At 60.0% G+C, this 18324-nt stretch overlaps 1 protein-coding gene across 1 annotated transcript in view; it reads right to left on the bottom strand.

Annotated features, from left to right (window-relative positions):
* Positions 1-18324, bottom strand: part of SHANK2 (SH3 and multiple ankyrin repeat domains 2) — a 493595-nt gene that overhangs the window by 314100 nt on the left and 161171 nt on the right. Inside the window, exon 11 of the mRNA XM_081790210.1 lies at positions 17024-17090. Coding sequence (XP_081646336.1) covers positions 17024-17090 — 67 coding nt within the window. The remainder of the gene's footprint in view (positions 1-17023; positions 17091-18324) is intronic.

Here is an 18324-nt window from a genome sequence, read left to right as displayed (position 1 = left end):
TGCAGCACAGAGAGCTTTCGTAACTTGTGTAAAGTCCCACAGCCATTAAATGGCAGAGTCAGGATGCAAACCGAGAAAATGGCTCCGGGTGCCTGCAGGCAGCCCGTGTGTGGGGCCGTGCCGTGCCCACGCCTGGTTGTGCGGGTGCCGTGGACACACCCAGGGGACAGGGAACACCTGCTGGCAACCACCTGGGCCAGGCCTCGGTCACCACACTAGGACGGGGACCCCGGGGCAGAAAGCCTTGGCAATGTCCTGCCTCCTTCTTGCCCTTAACGGGCCCCTTCCACAAAGCGGCCCGAGTCTTATCCAGGGCACCAGCGTCCAGGGACGGCGGGTGGGGACTCCAAAGGCAGAGGCCAAGTCCGGGTGGGCGCCACGTGTTACTGGCTGAACTGCGTCCCCCTGAAACTGATCTGTGGAAGCCCCGATCCCCAGAACCTACAAATGCGGCTGTATTTGGAGACAGAACCTTTACAGAGGTGACTGAGATAACACGAGGTCACCAGGGTGGGCCCTGATCCCGTGTGACCGGGGTCCTTGTAAGAAGAGGGGATCGGGGCACAGACACGCACAGAGGGACGAGCTCGTGAGGACACAGCGGGAGGATGGCCGTCCACACACAAGGAGAGAGGCCTTGGGAGACCCCGGCCCTGCCCACGCCTGGACCTCGGGCTGAGGCCTCCAGGATGGGGGGACAGGACACATCTGTTGTGTGAGCCCCCCGTCCGTGGGATGGCAGTGTGAGCTCACTGACATCGCAGAACCCCACAGCCTAGACCAGCCCTCTGGAGTCCACAGGGACCTATGTCCGCAGGCCGGGGCACAGGGCATGAGCTATCCTGCAATTACTAACCCCATCAGGGCTCACAGCCCCAGGTCTCTCCTCGGAGATGAGCACGGGCTTCCAGGCCCACTTGCACTGGGAAAGGCTGCAGGGTTTCAGGGCAGAGCTCTGGGCACACCGTGCGGCCCGGCCCGGCCTGCCTCTGCCCCCTCGCTGCCCGGCCAGGCTCCAGGCACGGAGCTCCTCATGGTGGGAGGCGGGTCTGAGGTATGAGGCTCTGAGCAGGGGTGAGGGGACGGCTCTGCGAGCAGGGGCGTGGAGGAGGGGGCGGGACAGAGAGCAGAGGGAGGACGAGGACGCACGAGATGTCCCGCGCAGCCTGTCCGAGGGCACTCTCCTCACACTGAGACATGCCTGTCTCTCATGCAGGCTGTGAGCCCTGGCAACCTCCCCTCTGCGGAGTCCCCACATTTGCTGAAAAAGCCAAGCAGGAAACAACAGGATAGAGGGATCTAGGAGTAAACACAATGGGAAGAGAAGAAACCCGAAAGACGGCAAATTGGAGACACTTGGACACTCCCGGGTCCTGCGGGGTCTAGTAGGTAATGGGGGGGGGGGGTGTGGGGGCAGGAGAAGGCAGGGGGTGCACAAAGGGGCAAAGGTCTCGCCTGACCTAGACTGCGATTCTCCGAAGGCACCTGTGATTCTATGTAAGATTCCCACGAATATTTAAAGCGAAGGTGCACCCCATCCCGTATGGTAACACCATCTCAAAAGGATCCTTCGAAACACTTAAAAGGCAGACCCAGGGTTAGTTTTAGATCAAGAACCCTTTGTTCACTCAACAGACACAGATCCACGGCACTGTCTCCGAAAGCCGTGGGCTGGAGGCGTTTTGGTATTTTCGAGTTGCCTGGCTTTGTGAGGGAAACACGGCGTAGGCCACATATTACGTCACACGGCCGGTGGGTCCAGGCAGGGTCCCGAAATCAATCCCATGAGGATTCCTGCGGGGGACAGATGCATCATCACACTAAGGAGGATAAATGAGAACTATGAATAGATTCAGATCGGTTCAGGTCAAGTCTGGCTGCCAACAAGTTACAAAACAGCTTTCACGTTTGAGGGGCACCCGGGTGGCTCAGCCTGCTGGGCATCCGACTTCAGCTCAGGTCACGATCTCATGGTTCGTGGGTTTGAGCCCCGCGTCCGGCTCTGTGCTGACAGCTCGGAGCCTGGGGCTGCTTCCGATTCTGTGTCTCCCTCCCTCTCTGCCCCTCCCCCACTCACGCTCTGTCTCTGTCTCTCAAAGAAACTAAATGAACATTAAAAAATTAAAAAAAAAAAAGCTCTCACGTTTGAAATTCTTTTTAGAGTAAAGCAGCCAGTTGGCTGCTGTGCTCAGCACGTGTGGGGAAGGCAGGGGAGCACGGGAGCGGTGATGGTCTGCAGAGGGGACAGGGTGCCCAGCAGGAAGAGGAAAGACAAACGGGAGAGGCTGTAAGGTAGGGAGCCCATGTGGGGCATTCCCAGAAGGGCATGCGGGCCACAGGCGAGCTACACAGAGAGGAGAGACACCTGTCCACACAGCTGTGCTCCACAGACTACTGCCACCGTGCACATGGCCATGAGCCACGTGGAATGGCGACCTATCCCCGGGCTACATTCACACCAACTTTCTGGTGTGTCTCCTCCAAGCCCCGGGACCTACAGATGACCCCTTCCGTCCCCAGTTTGGCCAATTAAAACTTGACTGGTAGCAATTGTCATCTCTTACAGTCCTGAGAGTGATGGGCTCCTCTCCATGGTGCTGAAATCCGGTGGTCATGCTTGAGCCTGGCAAAGAGCTTGGGATCTCTTGGTTTACCAGAAAGAAGGGAGCCCACGACACCCTGAAGAACCCTGTTCTCTGGGGTAGGACGGGCACATTTCTACGATTTATCCCCTCTACATACGCCTTAATTCCGTACACCCCATTCAGCCTGAAACATTAGAAAGGCTGAAGGTGGTCGGTCACAGGTGCCTACAGAGAGGGGAGATGGAGACCACCCCCGAGTCCACACGGTGCCCCCGCCTTTCTAAGTGGGGAGCCCCCAAGTAAGGGGAAACGTGCCATTTGGACCAATGCACTTTACAGGATAATGCCTGCGGCTCCCCAAACAAAGCACCATTGCCATGACAACAGTGGCATCCCACAACTCAGCCACTATTCTGAGACACGAAGCCACGAGCTTTACTTTTAAATGAATTTGATAAAATTTGCCTTGAAAACGTTCACATTCTCTGACAAAACTGGTGAGCCACCAGGAGGAACGTGTTCCAACAGCTGACGCAAAGCTCCCAGGGACAATATCTGCTCAGAGACAAGGGGACACAAGGGCTGGAGGCACTTTTCATGAGCAAAATACAAAAACAGAAACACAGGCTTTGGGCCAGACATGGACAGGGTCCCTGGCCCTTCAGCCAAAGTCTCCGGGTGGGTGGAAGGCGATGTTGGCATCCGGGACGATTCCACGACAGCGGTCGGGGAGAACTGCCCGGGCCACTTCTCTTCTCGAGAGTCACTGCAAAGAAGCCAACGGAGGGCAGTGCCTACAAAAGCCACCTAAATCACACTCCTCTCTTTCCATAAAGGAGAAAACCCAGGGCAGAGACGGTCTCCATTTCCCCCCAGCCTTTGTCGGCTCATGGAAAACTTTGCTGTGGTTCATCAGTATCTGGCAGGAATGGGATGCTCAGTGGTGATGCTAATGAGAAGACAGAATCGGGTTTGTTCCCGGCAGCAGCGGCTTGAGCCAGCACGCCGGCAGACCATCCTCGACGACGCGGGGTGGTCGGCGACCAGAGGGCTGGCGTGGTCTGGGGAGGGGGGGCGGGCAGGCGTGGCTTCAACACGAAGCTTTTGCCGGAAGGAGGCGTATATACACGTCTATGCCTCATCCACCGTTCGCAGGATGCCCGTTCTACACCAGGCTCTGTTAGGCCGTTCACACCCATGACCTCCCTTCCAGACACAGGCCTCCCCAGGTCTGAGCGGTGACATTCTGAGACAATCCAGCTAAGCCAGCGTCCAGAGGGAGGACATCCCGTCCTCCCTGACTCCCTCTTAGCCTGGTGCATCTAGACAGGACAGAGGCCCTCACCACCCGGGCCTTGGAGAATCCCAGAAGGACTCATACCCCTTCACACCCAGGAAGGAAGGTCCTCCGTCTAGAAGCCGTCCAGCCAGGTGAGCGGCACAGAAGCCGGTGAGATTTGAACAGCTGGGACGGCCCGGTACCGGTGAGAAATGAGCAAATATTGCTTGCCTGCCCCTGGCCACACAATATTGTCTTCTCTCTTCCTCAGCAATGTTTTAATCTCTACAGCGGGCGCCAAAACGAACACTGATAATTCATAAGAAAAAGATCGAAACGTGGCGTCCTTATACTCTTTCCCCTTGTGGAGCCCATCCCCATCAGGTCTGCCCTCCTAGCTGGGTGGCTGTGGAAGAGGGCACAGGACATGATGGACTCGAGGCAGCACCAGGACACCTGTGCCCGAACCCCGACCTCACACCCGCGAGCAGAATATGACCTTGGATGAGCTGCCGAGATTTCTGAACCAAGTTTCTACAGTAACCATCTCCTATGCTGGCCAGCATTTGTCACCTGCCCTTCTGTCCCCTCCCGCTGCTGCAGGATGACCACGTGGCCCAGAACTGAATGAGGACACGGCTGTTTAAGGGGCGGGTCTGGGTCCCTTCTTCACCTTTCCAGCTGGCCCTCGGAGCCCCGACAGGCTTCCCAAGGCTCTGGGGCTCCTTACTGTCATTTTCCCAGAGACTCCCCCTTCCTGGTGGCCTCACGGGTCAGGGCCGCCCATGCGGCCAACGGCCTCAAGGACAAGAGTGTACCTGGGTGTCCAGGTTTTGTGCCTGGACCCAGCTGGGGATTTGAAAGTCATCGCCCTGCGAGCCAAGAAGAGACGGTTTTCTCTTCTGCCTCATTTCTGTCACCTGCTTCATTAGCTCTTTGAGGTGTCCCTTCTGTGGTGGCTAAAATCAGCAGCACTGTGCGCACACGTGTACGAATCCTTCTCTCCCTGAAAGTCTTTCCACTTATGCTTATTGGAAACCAGAATAGAAACCCTTTTCTGCATTCAACTGAATTCCACCCCGCAAAGTCCTCAGCTCCGGTTATGAGGCTCAGATCCTCAAGCCCCACAAGGAGCTCCAGGAGGGAACGGAGGGCTTATTTCTGCTTGAAGCTGGGCTCAGCCCTAAAGAAGTCCCTCATCACTGCCACGCAGTAGAGGCTCACGTCTGCGGTGGCTGCTGCGACCCGGAGAGACGCGAGGCTGGCCCGAGATCACACGGGAGACTGGAACTCGGGTCCTCGTGGCACGTGAGCAAACGCTGTCTTTGAGGTTCTGCTACCCAGCTGCCTTCGAATGTTGATGACAATGAAGACTTCCGTGACTATTTCCGGACACTGCTTGCTACTGTGGCTCCACGTGTCAAAGACCAGAAATTCCGGGGTGAGTGCCTTTCCCGAAAGGCCAGGCTCCCTGAGAGCTGATGGGTCCTCAGCGGCACGCTGCGGGAGGGACCCTCCCTCCTGCCATCAGGACACTGGCCTAGGCAGGCCTGTCTGGGGTCCCACGGTGGCTCCAGGCTTGCTGGGTCAGAGACACCACCACAGAAGGTCGTAGGTGAATGGACCCCAGCACTCGCCCTCCTGGCACCTGCGGGTGTCCCCATGCACCCACCGAGTTTACCCCGCCATGTTTTCTGCCCCGCCGTGCATTGGGTAGGTATTGGCTATACCACCCTCCAGCAAAACGTAAGGGCCAAGAGTGGAGTTCTCCGGGTGCTGGGGACAGGGAGGACCCAGAGCCTGGTCTCCAGAGCTCCCGGTCCATACCGGGGGATAGATACGCTGTGCACCCCAATTTCTGTGAAATGAGCCACGACTCTGATCGCAAAAAGGAACATCCAGCAAATACATGTCAGGGCCAGCGGATGGCCACAGCCGTCTTGGGGGGAGGGGAAGGGGAAGGGAATCCACCAGAAGAACTGCAAGGGTCTTTAAGGGAAGGTGGGGAGACAAGCAAAGGTGCTCTGGACAGGGGGCAGCTTAAACACAGGACCAGTAAGTAGGTGGGACAGCAGCTCTCTGACCTGCATGGAAAGGGCTGGACAAAGGCAAGGCTGGACAGGTAAGCGGGGCCCCCTCGAGAACCAGTAGTTTCCAAGGGCCCCACACCTGTCACCCTGGAGTGGACAGGGTCTCAGTGCATCCTGGGGATGTGTGTCTGGCCACACCTGCCACCCGGGAGAGGACAGGGTCTGTGGGGCCTGGGGGTACGTGCCTGGTTGAGCAGGGGCCGTTGTGGTGTGGGTTGGGTTCTTTGCCCCCACGGGGTGGGAAGAGGGGCCTCGTAACAACCCTGCCCTCGTACCCCAGACGTCCCACCCACCCGGCGTGGGGACCCGACAACAAGCACCCGCTGAGCAGCACGCTTCCCAGCACCGCCTGCACTCAGGCCAGGTGCAGGGTCCACGGGGGCCGCCCAGGGGTCTGGAGGGTCCGGGACACCCTGCTGGACTCTCTCGCATTGAGTCCAGGGTTCTCTGGGGCCACCAACTGGAACCCCTACGAGACAATTACTTCTGAAAACACCTTCAAATTCTAGAGCTTCATTGTGAAGACTGAGTGGGGGCTCATCTTAGAGCAGTAACTGATCCCCTAGGAGCCGCCTGTCCTCCCTTTGGGAGGCCCTACCAGGCTTTCTCTCCAGAGCAGGGGGTGGGGGGGGGGGTAAAGGGCGAGCAGCATTCCAGAACACTCCAGAGCAGGGGGGTAAAGGGTGGGCAGCATTCTGGAACTCTCTGGAACAGGGGGGTAAAGGGCGAGCAGCGTTCCAGAACTCTTTGAAACAGGGGGGTAAAGGGCGAGCAGCGTTCCGGAACTCTCTGGAGCAGGGTGGGTAAAGGGTGAGCAGGGGAGGTAAAGGGCAAGCGGTGTTCTGAAACTCTCCAGAACAGGGGGGTAAAGGGCGAGCGGCATTCCAGAACACTCCAGAGCAGGGGGGTAAACGGTGAGCAGCATTCCGGAACTCTCCAGAGCAGGGGGGCAAAGGGCGAGCAGCATTCCGGAACTCTCTAGAACAGGGGGGTTAAGGGTGAGTGGGGGAGGTGGGTAAAGGGTGAATAGCATTCTGGAACTCTCTGGAACAGGGGGGTAAAGTGCGATCAGGGGGAGGGGCGTAAATGGTAAGCAGCGTTCTGGAACACTCTGGAGGGGGGTAAAGGGGAGCACTGTTCCAGAACTCTCTGGAACAGGGGGGTAAAGGGCAAGCGGAGGGGGGGGTAAAGGTTGAGCAGTGTTCAGGAACTCTCCAGAGCAGGGGGTAAAGGGCGAGCAGCGTTCCAGAACTCTTTGAAACAGGGGGGTAAAGGGCGAGCAGCGTTCCGGAACTCTCTGGAACAGGGGGGTAAAGGGCAAGCAGCATTCTGGAACTCTCTGGAGCAGGGTGGGTAAAGGGTGAGCAGGGGAGGTAAAGGGCAAGCGGTGTTCTGAAACTCTCCAGAACAGGGGGGTAAAGGGCGAGCGGCATTCCAGAACACTCCAGAGCAGGGGGGTAAACGGTGAGCAGCATTCCGGAACTCTCCAGAGCAGGGGGGCAAAGGGCGAGCAGCATTCCGGAACTCTCTGGAACAGGGGGGTAAAGGGCGAGTAGCGTTCCGGAACTCTCTAGAACAGGGGGGTTAAGGGTGAGTGGGGGAGGTGGGTAAAGGGCGAACAGCATTCTGGAACTCTCCGGAACTGGGGGGTAAAGTGCGATCAGGGGGAGGGGCGTAAAGGGTAAGCAGCGTTCTGGAACACTCTGGAGGGGGGTAAAGGGAAGCAGTGTTCCAGAACTCTCTGGAACAGGGGGGTAAAGGGCAAGTGGAGGGGTGGGTAAAGGTTGAGCAGCGTTCTGGAACTCTCCAGAGCAGGGGGTAAAGGGCGAGCAGCGTTCTGGAACCCTCCAGAGCAGGGTGGATAAAGGGTGAGCAGGGGAGGTAAAGGGCGAGCAGCGTTCCGGAACTCCAGAGCTCCTTCGGCTACACTGGGCCCTTTGTAAAAATGCACATCAACCCTCACTGCTAAGCAGAAGTCTGAAACTTCAAACCAAACCCTTCACCTGCAAAGGGACATACTGAGGACTGGACTTCAGGGACAGGTCAGCAGCATGGAGGAGGGAGGAGGGAGAAGGGAGGGGGAGGGGGAAGGGGGAGGAGGGGGGCAGGGAGGAGGGGGAAGTGGGGGGGGGAGGGGGAGGAGGAGGGGGGGAGGGAAGGGGAAAAGGAGGCGGAAAAAATGGCAAGTGGGCAGGACCCAGAACCTGCTCAGGAAGTCAGCCACGGGCACTGGGGCGGAGCAGAGGACAGGTGTCCCCAGGACCCGGTGAAAGGTGGCAGTGGCTCATCCATGGGAGGGTCTCTGGACTGAGTGCCCCCATGGCCCAGCATTGGGGAGCACGGGAGGGGAGCTGCCTGCCCGACCCCCATGAGGCAGAACTGCATAGGGCGGACAGAACCCGCTCCAGCAGGGACAAGAACAGGGGTGAGGACAGGCTTGTCTGAGGCCTCAGGAGGGACCGGGAACTGCAGGTGGCCAGGAGACGCACAAGGACAGAAAGGGTGGCTCTGGAGCCAGGCGCCTCGGTCCAAACCCCAGCTCCCTGTTACTCTGCCCTCTGACCTGACGTGTGACACGTCTCCAGACACCTTCGTCTCCTCATCTGTAACCTGGGGACAGTCACGGGGCCACCTTCCTGCAGGGCTGTCACCGTGATCCAATAAAAGGCACCGAGTGCAATCTGGGCACGAGTGGGCCCGGAAACTGCACGATCTCTTTTTGTTTGGTGATTTGGATCAAGACAGCCTGCCGCCTCCTCCTCCTCCGGGAAGCCGTCCAGACTCCACAGTCCATTGGGATTGGCGCCCCCAAATGTGGACTTCGGCCCCACCTGCTCCCTCGCACAGGCGGAGACCTTCCCCCCTCGGCAGGGAACTGATGACCGCGAGTCCAGCTCTTCAGCCAGATCACGCTGTCCTGTCCCCGCCGACCCTGGGAGCCTGGCCCAGGGCCTCCATCAGGAGCTCGGACTCGGCAGAAGAAGAATGTCACGGGGTGGCGAAAAATCAGAACGCAGACCGAGAGGCCGTGGGGGCTGGGAAAGGTAGGGGGGAGACCAAGCAGGCCCGCAGGAGGCGGGAGACAGAGGCAGAGCCAGGGAGCCCGGGGCATCCCTCACCTCCCTCTGAGACCGGACTGGGCGAGGTGGGAAGGAGGACGGGGGCCCAGGAGGGAGGAGAGGGGCAGGCGCAGGCCAGCGGGCACTGGGACCCCAGCCCGGAGCAGAAGGGGCACACCTGCCAGGCAGCGCATCTTGAGAAGGGGGTCCCCGCCCATCTGAGGGCACACTCAGACCGCGGCGGTCCTCCTCCAGAGCAGAGGGTCCTGCTGGGAGCACCAGCAGGCGGGGTCAGGGGACAGCAATCGGAAGCAGCCCTGGGGCCCGGAACCCCGGTTGAGTGCCTAGTGGGTACTGGGGAGCGAGGGACGGGGAGCCCAGCAGTGGGCGCTCGGGGTCAGGAGAGGGGCCTTCCACCCACGCCCCAGGCCCACCCCAGGTCCTACAGGAGGGTGGTCCTCACGGGGACCCGCCGGGGGTGTTCACGCAGACACAAACCTGTGTGTCCGAGCGTATTAGCTCCCGCGGGGACTCGCACACACACGCGCTTTCGTGCACGGTGCACACAGTCACTGCATTTGGTGGGAACACGACCACCGCCCGCACGAGAGAACGCGCACGTGGCGTTTCATCCAGCACGTCGTCACCCAGGGGCTTCCCCGCTTCGGGAAGCCCAGCCAGCGACGGCCACGGCGGATCTGACGGGACGAGCACAGGCAGGCCCTGCAGGCGGGACACGCTCACGGAAGCACTGACCGCCAAGCCACCGCCGATTCCGCTCTGCCTCCCGGTCCCCTACGGGACGGCGGGGGCGTTAGGTGGACCTTCACCAATGACGTGTGCGTGGCACATCCACGTTACCTGTGGATTTCACGTGACGATGATGAAGGTGATGCCACGTGATACTGGTGACGAGAGGGACCCCACGTGGTGGGGAGTCAGGGGCCGAGGGTGTGCTGACACCGAAGGGGGTTTCCAGAGCACGTGTGGTTGAGCGTCTGAGGGAGACGGTGGGTGTCTGGGGCCCTTTTGCTGGGGGGGGGTTGGGGCTACGGCTCCTCCCTGGGGGCCCGAACGCCCCAGAACGGCAGGCGAAGAGCCAGGAGAGGCTCCGGTTCGGGGAATAGTTCAACCTGGAGGGCTGGAAGGAGACATGCGGGAGGTAAGAGGATTTGCTGGGCACGTCTAGCGGACACGTCCCGCAGCGGCCACGTGCGGCCACCAAGCCGAGGCCCCTGTGGGCGGTGGCCACGGCACGACCGATCGCCAGCCGCCCGGCCTCCCTCTGGCACCGCTCCGAAAACCCCGGGCATGCCTGACGGGCCAAGAAGCTGCTGGGACGTGGGTGCTGGGGAGCCTCAGGACAGACCACGGGCGGGGAAGGCAAGACACGTGGAGACACGCAGGCCACGGGAAGCCAAGGCTTTGTGCCACGGCTGCACCTTTCCAGGACAAAGACGAGTGTCGCTGGGAGTTCGGACAACACAGCACTTGGGACGAACCAAAGACCTCAGTGAAGGCTCCCACGTCCACACTCGCCAGCCCACGTGCCAGAAGTCAGCCACACGAGAAACGACACGGCACGCGTGCAAGCTGGAACTGTCCCAGACAGGGTGCCACCTTAGCTCGCGTCCCGGCACGTCCGCTCGCTGCTGGGGATAAAACTTCTCAACTGACAGGCGGAGAGAAGCGGGGCTGGGGGCGGGGGTGGGGCGGGGGTGGCACCCCGGCAGCGGGCATGCAACCGGCAGACGGGAAAAGAGGGAGCAGGGAGGGAGTCCGGCTCGCGCGCCCTGCACGGCTCCCGCAGCCCCGCAGAGGCCACGGACCCAGGAACACAGGCCACGTGACAGGCGCCGGCCACGTGCTGCTCACATCCGCTTGGGCTGCAGAGTCTTGCCAGGGCTTTATCATGTCTCCCTTCCTCCGCAGCTGGCTCTGGGAACCCAGACAACAGCTGTGTGATTGCCACCCAATTCCAGGTACAACAGCAGCCTGGCTTTCCTTGAGGAGGCTCCTTCCTACAGCTCGTAAAGAGGAGACCCGGCCGTGCTGACCCCCATCGGTCCGACCCGACGAAATGAAATAGGTTAGAGCTTGGGGTTTTCCCCAGGACCTGCTGGCAAGCACCAAGGGCCCCCCTATGTCTCAAAGTAAAGTGGCACATTTTACAGCCAAAATGCCAGGAAAACAGAGTGCTTCTTTCAGATAAGATCTGGTTTATTTCACAGCAGGTGGGACCTACGGAACAGGTATTTAAAAAAAAAAAAAAAAAGAAAAAGAAAAGAAACACCGCTCGGTTATCAGCATGGGTTTTACATTCTCACACCTACACACACACACACAATATTGCATTCAGAAATCTGTTTGGAAACACCACCCTCTATCCATCATCTATACATATCGGAAGCGTAATTATACAGGCACTCGGTCTCGAAACCTAGCAACAGTAACCACGTAGCTCTTAATCGGCTACCCAGACACCCAAACTCACACATCGGCTCAATGTGCTTCATCCTGAAAAACAAAACCTCCTTGCTTCTCTGTCTGGAACTGCAGACGGACAAGATGTATGAAAACAAACCTTGTTCAGCTGAAGAGGAACAGCCCATGCCATTCAGTCCATTTGACCGTTCGTCTCCCCACAAAGCCGGGCAAAGAACAAAAGTAACAAAGACTGGAAAAAATAGGGTATTCCGGTCCAAAGCTCATCAGCTTGCAACACGCTTAATATTTGCATGACTGTTTCGGACACGAGCTCTCGGCTCCCCGGCAGCCTCGCCACAGGGACCTCCGTCCTACAGAAGCCACCGTAAACGCCCCACGGCACAGCCCGTGAGACCCGGGGGGCTCGTGGGCTCCGGCGACAGCTCAACACTGGATGTCGGCAAACGGGGATTAACTTTAGTGTTTGCAGCGGCTTTGACACCCTCACTTTCCCGGAGGTGGCAAATGAGATAACCAAACGGAGGTCACGTCTAATTGTTTAAAGGGGAAGGGAGTTAAAAAACAAAGCAACACAAAACGAAAGGAGCCACAGCATCAGATGCTGGCAACATGCATGCTGGCCGGATGGTGAGCAGAACGTTTCACGACAAGATGTAATCTCCCTTTTAAAGGGACAGAGATGCATCCACACGGCATTCTGGATCCATTTCCGGATTCTACAGACCTCGGAGCGCCCGTTAATCACCTCGCTGCTTTTCAGCATGCTTCCTGTCTTCCCCGAAAGCCACGGCGGAGCATCCCCAGTGCCCTGATTTCTTGGTCGTGAGCTTCCCCGTCCGGAAAGCAAAGCGCCCGCCGCTCCCAGGCAGAGGTTAGCTGATGATCTGAAGGGTCTTTTGGAGAGAGGCGTCGCCGACTACCCAAGTCAGGAGAACGTTTCGCCTTTTAATTTACTCCCTCTGAGTATCGACGCTGACCCCACGTCCCCACCTGCAGCTTGGGATTGGGGGATCTGTCCACCATACTTCTATTCGGAAATGCAACCCAACAGGATGCAGATGAAGCCTTACCCTCACTCCCTCGGTCCAGAGTCCCGAACGTGAGCCCGGTTCTCCAAAACGGTGCCCCAGCCCCACTAAACGATCAGCTAAAGTCTGCTAGTGAGCATCACGGGCCGTCCTGACAGAGGCAAGGGCCCGCAGCCTCAAGCTCAGGACACGCGTCCCCGTCTTCCACATTTCTCCTATGCCGCGGGGTAGCTTCTAAGTCAAGATTTAATGCAGATCGTACCGTAGAAACACGGCCCCGTCCTGTCCTCCCCGGCACCCCCGCCAGGACTCGTGAGGCTGACGGGAGGAGAGCCAGGGCACGTGGGACAAGCTGAAGCCCCCCAGCAATCACGCTGGACACCCAGCACCCGAGGGTCCAGGAGCAGACAGCGGAGTGGCCTTGACCTCGACAGATAGTGACAGCACCCTCACAGGTCACGAGGATGGGGGTCGGGAGCCAGGCCACAGAGGGTGGAATCGGAGAGCCACGTGTCCACGGAGCCTCGCAAACAGCGCACTAGAGGCCCTCACTGCAGCACGGCCCCAGAACTGCGTGGTGAAAGGGTAGAGAACCGTGTCCCCGATGCCGCCCACCGCCCCATGCCTGCTCTCCCCGTCCCCCCATAAGCTCTGCACCCCAGACTCGGAGGGAGGGCAAAACATCACAATACTCCGGCAAACACATCCCTGCCAGGGACGCATACCTTCGCAGAGGTAACAGCCTCAGAAGGACAGTCGTGTGACAACGTGAGTGCCCTCGATGGTGGCTGACGTAGCCCCCAAAAGACGTGGGAGTCCTAATCCCTGGAGCAACTTAAGAATCTCAAGACGAGAGCATCCTGGATTTCGGGTGGCTTTAAATACAAAGACTCGCGCCCTTATCAGAGAAAGGAGAGGGGACCGGGGACACAGGTGCAGTGAGTGGGCCACGTGCAGCAGCGACAAAGACAGGGGCCACGCCTATCACCCGAGGGATGCCAAGGGACGCCGGGTCCCATCAAAACCGGAGGGAGGCAAGGACGGACCGACCACACCAGCACCTCGACTCGGCACGTCCGGTCTCCAGAACGGAGGCAGAATAAATCTCCGTTGATTCCCGCTGCCTGGCTGCTGGCGACTCTTTATGGCAACCCCAGGACACTGGTACGTGGTCCGTCCTCACGGTCGAAGCAAGCCCACCCAAGCCGGGGGTGGGGCAGGCCGGCGGGGGGTCCCGGGAGGCACAGGTGGGTCTGGCCTTTGGAAGCCCAGCACCGGAATGCTGGGGGGACACAGACTGGTGACTACAGATACCACACCAGGCCCCCGAGTCGGGCTCCCTGGGGGCGGCTCTGGCCATCTCCGTCCGCAGAGTTCCCCAGGCACACCCCACACTTGGCACGCACTGCTGGGTGCCGGGGAACCCTGGAGGTTTGGGTCGGCAACTCATGATCAGTCAGGAACTGTTTGGGGAACGACAGCCAGCAGCTCAGAAGACTCACTCAGGGGGAGGGGGGACGAGGAAGCAGCCAGGGTGGCACGGGTCCAGGACATGGGGAAATGGGCGGATGCCCCAATCAAAGAGGAAACGTGCACAAAAGAGTCTAGTTTTCTGAACAGTCGCTTGCTGTTCTCCGGTGATGGGGTGACGGGTTAGTAGCCTGTCCCGCTCGAGAAGTGACTTTCACCTGTGCTCCGGAACCCGGGGCAGGGCGGCAAAGGGGGCATCAGGCTCTGTGGCTCACACCTCCTCCCCGGCCAGGCCTTAGGCGGACAAAGGTCTCTGGGGAAGAAGGTCCCCAAACGGGCATAGGGCCTGAGCGGGAGAAGGTGCTCGATGAAGAGTCGTCATGGAAAGAAGTGATAGGCACCTGGGTACCAGCTGGTTCAGGCACCCCCGGGGGCTCCCTAAGGGGGTTCCAGCAAAATACACTGTTTTCAACCCAGAGGGAAAAGGGTGCCCCCTCCAGCAGCGAGAAGCAGACGGCTTTCCTGAGGACGCACAACTTCTCCAGACAAAGAGGCACCAGCTCGGCTGGGGCTCTGGGTTTCAGAGCCCGGACTCCCGTGGGGCCACCTTGTGGAGGTGACCCTGCACCCTGCGTGTCCTCCTCCGTCCCGCTCCGTGTCCCTGTCCCAGTCCCAGACAGCCGCTACCAGGGAGCACCCTTCACCTGCAAGGTCTCCCCGTGACCCCGTGCTGCAGGAGCATTGCCGGGACCTCCAACACTTCCTGTGGGAGACAAGTGAGGTGTCAGAGGGCAACGCGGAGTCAAGGAGGAGTCAGGACGCGGGGAGGAACCACCAGTTCCTTAGGTGGGAGCTTATTCGGGGCCGTGGGTGAGGACAGGGGCCTCCGGGAACTCCGTCTAAAGCACGGCGCCCCTGAATGGAGGCCGAGCAGCTTGCACGCCGTGGGTGAGGCTGCCCTGAGCTTCAAGCCTTCCCAGGTTCGGACTTCCTGCCCGGTGCAGGCGCTGCCCCGCCCAGACTCCCACCACACAGGGCACCTGCTCCCCGCCGGGAACAAGCGAGGCACAGGGCAGAGGCTCAGTGCGCACAGGGCTGAATCGGGGTTTTACAACAGGCTGACAGCGTCGGTGAATCAGCACGTTGAGGGATGTCTATGCCCACAAAGGACCAACAGGCCCGTTTGCTGGACCACAGTCAGACCCCTTGTCAGAAACTCGGGGGAAAGGAGAGGTCTCCTTTCCTTCTTTGGAGGTGCCGAAGGGACCCCACAGGTAGCAGACCACCCTTTCCCTGCAGGGCACACGGTGGAAAAGCCCACAATGCAGGGGACAGGAGGCGCGGGCCCCTGCCTCGCATGACCGAAAAGCTGGCCCTGTGTCTTCACGGAGCCCCGGGTGGTCTTACACAGGTTCGGAGTAAATGCCGCAGACCTCAGCCCCAGGACTGATAGATACGGATGCCGTACAAGCCTGTGGGGAGTGTCCCCAGGTCTCAGGAGGGCTGCCCTTCGTAGTCTAAATAAATCATTGGCCAGAACCGGCGAGCGGTGATTCAAACGTATTCACCCAACGCACAGGAATCCTTCCATCGTAGGAAAAGCCCTCAGTTGGTCCGAGAGTCTGCATCCCATATAGGGAATCTCGAAATCTCAAAACGGAGGAGACGGTCAGGAAGCTCCCCACTTTTTGTCTTAAAATCAACTCGGTACCTCAAGGGACGCGTCACTTTGTGAGTAGGACCGTTTAGGGGCTGGTCCTCGTACTGGTGGTGGGGCGGGCCGGGAGCGTGGACATACGGGGCTCTCGGCCCCCCTCCGGGAGCCAGGGTGGGGAAGCCACTTCCCGACTCCCTCCTGCCCATCAAGGTCGGTGCTCAGAGCAGTAAGGAGGGCCCGTTAGGGTCAGAGACAGCTCAACTCAAGAGGCGCGTCCCCGTGGTCGTGGGGTGAGGCCCGCACACGCTCCCTGCCCGCCTCGGCTCTGCGTCCTGCTTCAAAGAGCCCCGATTCCCGGAACAGCATCTGACACTTCGACCTGGAGACAACCCCACCCCACCGCGCGGCCCTCCGTCCCGGGGACAACGTCGGGAGGGAGCTGCTGGCACCCGCGGGCTCACTTCATTCTCTGAGTCGCACGGCAGACGTGAACTCATCCATCTTTACGACCCGCTCCCGGGGGCGCTGGTCTCAGAGCAACGCGGCGGCTTGCCCTGGCTCACGGGAGGGACTGGCGTCGGCATCGGGCTCGGCCTTCGGGAGGCCCCGATGCCCGGCGCACAGCCCGGGGTGACTCCAGCAAAGCTCCTGGCTCCGCATCCTTGTTCGGTTCTCAGACCCAAGGTGGGTACCAGCCACACGTCACACACGGTAAAGACTCGACAGCCAGACACGTGCTTTCGCTCAAACACGGGGGGAGGGGCACAGGCGGTGAGACACAGACGCCATCCAGCCACCTTCCCAGGCACCTCGGAGCCCACCGCCCACCCCGTCCACGGATCGGCACCATCTGTGAAAGCTCACCACCGCTGGTCCAATGGGGCTGCTCCCCGCTGCAAGTCCTGTGCAAGCCCGGGGCTGGAGGAAACAGGCCGGCGGGCTCTTCCGAGATGCAAGAGCGGGCCCAGCCGCCGGGAGGGCGATGGGCCAGAGGAGGGGCCCCAGAGACAGTCCTTCTGGTCGGCACAAGGGGTACTAGAGAGGGGAACAGTCGTGAGCACCCCCGCGGGGGCAGAGGAACGGACGCAGAGACGGGGACCCGGGGCGACACCGGTCTCCCCTCCGCCTTGCTCACCGTCGCCTCTGAGTTCACGCGGGGAGGCGTGCGATTCAGGACAACGAGCCTAAGTCAGCCGCAAATGAACTCGAGGCCCCAGGGGGACAGCGGTGCCCTCCGTCCACCACGTGCGTACTGAGGACGCGCGAGCGAGGAGACGGCGCGGCGGCTAGGGCCGCGCTCTCCGACACGGTTTGCTAACTGCGGACGCGGAGCCGCCATCGCGGGGGTGGGAGACGGCGGGGGCTGTCTCCTCGCCGGACGGAGCCCCGCCCCCCGAGCCTACTCACCGATGTCCGTCTCCTTGTGGTTCTTGATGTACTCCGCCAGCTCAAAGTTGCCCGCTATGATCGCCACCTGCCGAGAGCAGACATCACGTTAGCACAGAGCCCTGGCCGTTCGCACCCGTCCGCGCCGCCGACGGCCGTACCGCACGGCGGGCCCAACCGGGGCCCCCCCGAAAGACGAGACGTACGCCCTTATTTTCGGTTTTATTCAGATGTAACTGACACTCAACACCGTGTGAGGTTAAGGTGCGCGAGGAAACACCTTGACGGCCGGCGACGGTGGGAAGGTCGCAACTCGGTTGGTTAACCTCTGTCACCGCATATGGCTACAGAGACCCTTCTCCCCGGGACGAGAACTTCTAGGATCTGCTCTCTAGGCAATTTGCCAGCATACCTACGGCAGGGTGAGCGCCAGTCCCCGGGCAGAACGCCACATCTCCCGCCACCAGCCCCCCTTTTACCTGGAAGTCAGTGCCTCCTGCCCTCCCCCCCGTCCACCCCCTGCCCCCTGCCCCGGCAACCACACGTCTGACCTCTCTTCTGGTGGGTTTGGACTTTTAGATTCCACGTATCGGTGAGATTGTATGGTTTATGTCTCCGTGTGACTTAATTCGCTTAGCTTGGTGCCCTCCAGGCCCATGCATGTTATCACAAGTGGGGAGAACAGTCCTGACTCTTTTTAGAAAAAGTTTTCTAATCAGTTTATTTATTTGAGAGAGAGAGAGAAAGGGAGAGAGAATCCCAAGCAGGCTCCGTGCTGCCATCACAGAGCAGGGCTCCAACTCCCAAACCGTGAGATCCTGACCTGAGCCGAGATCGAGACTCAGACGCGCCACCGAATGAGCCCCCAGCACCCCAGTCATGACTCTCAAAACGGCAGCCACAGGCTCCATCGGCCCCCACACATCACGCTCAGCCCCCGCAAAGCCCCGGGCCACTCAACAAGGTGAGGCTCTCATTCCACGAGGACCCACAGGAGAGCAAGTGTCTTCCCAGAAGGTCCCCAGCAGGGACCATCTGCACAGGAGCAGGGTGGGGCGCTCAGTGAGCCTGCGTCTGGAGGGCCCCTGGACCGTGCCCTGTACTCTGCCCGGCATGCCCGCGCGTCCCGTCCTTCTGATTAGACACGAGCCGCTCCCCATAAGCAGGGAGAAGGGAATCCTCAAAAAAGTACCCAAAGCTCTTCACCAGATTTCAGTCTGGTGGAAAAAAATCCCACCCTTGCATGTGTGCAGAAGACCAGAACCAACACCTACGGGAAACGCTCCCAACGCAGGCCCCATGGATCTGTGGGCTGACACGAA

Source organism: Panthera onca, chromosome D1 (genome assembly GCF_046562875.1).
Source record: "Panthera onca isolate mPanOnc1 chromosome D1, mPanOnc1 haplotype 2, whole genome shotgun sequence".
In the NCBI taxonomy this organism is placed as follows: Eukaryota; Metazoa; Chordata; class Mammalia; order Carnivora; family Felidae; genus Panthera; species Panthera onca.
The sequence above is the reverse complement of the archived record's forward strand: the minus strand, read 5'-3'. Positions and strand labels throughout refer to the sequence as shown.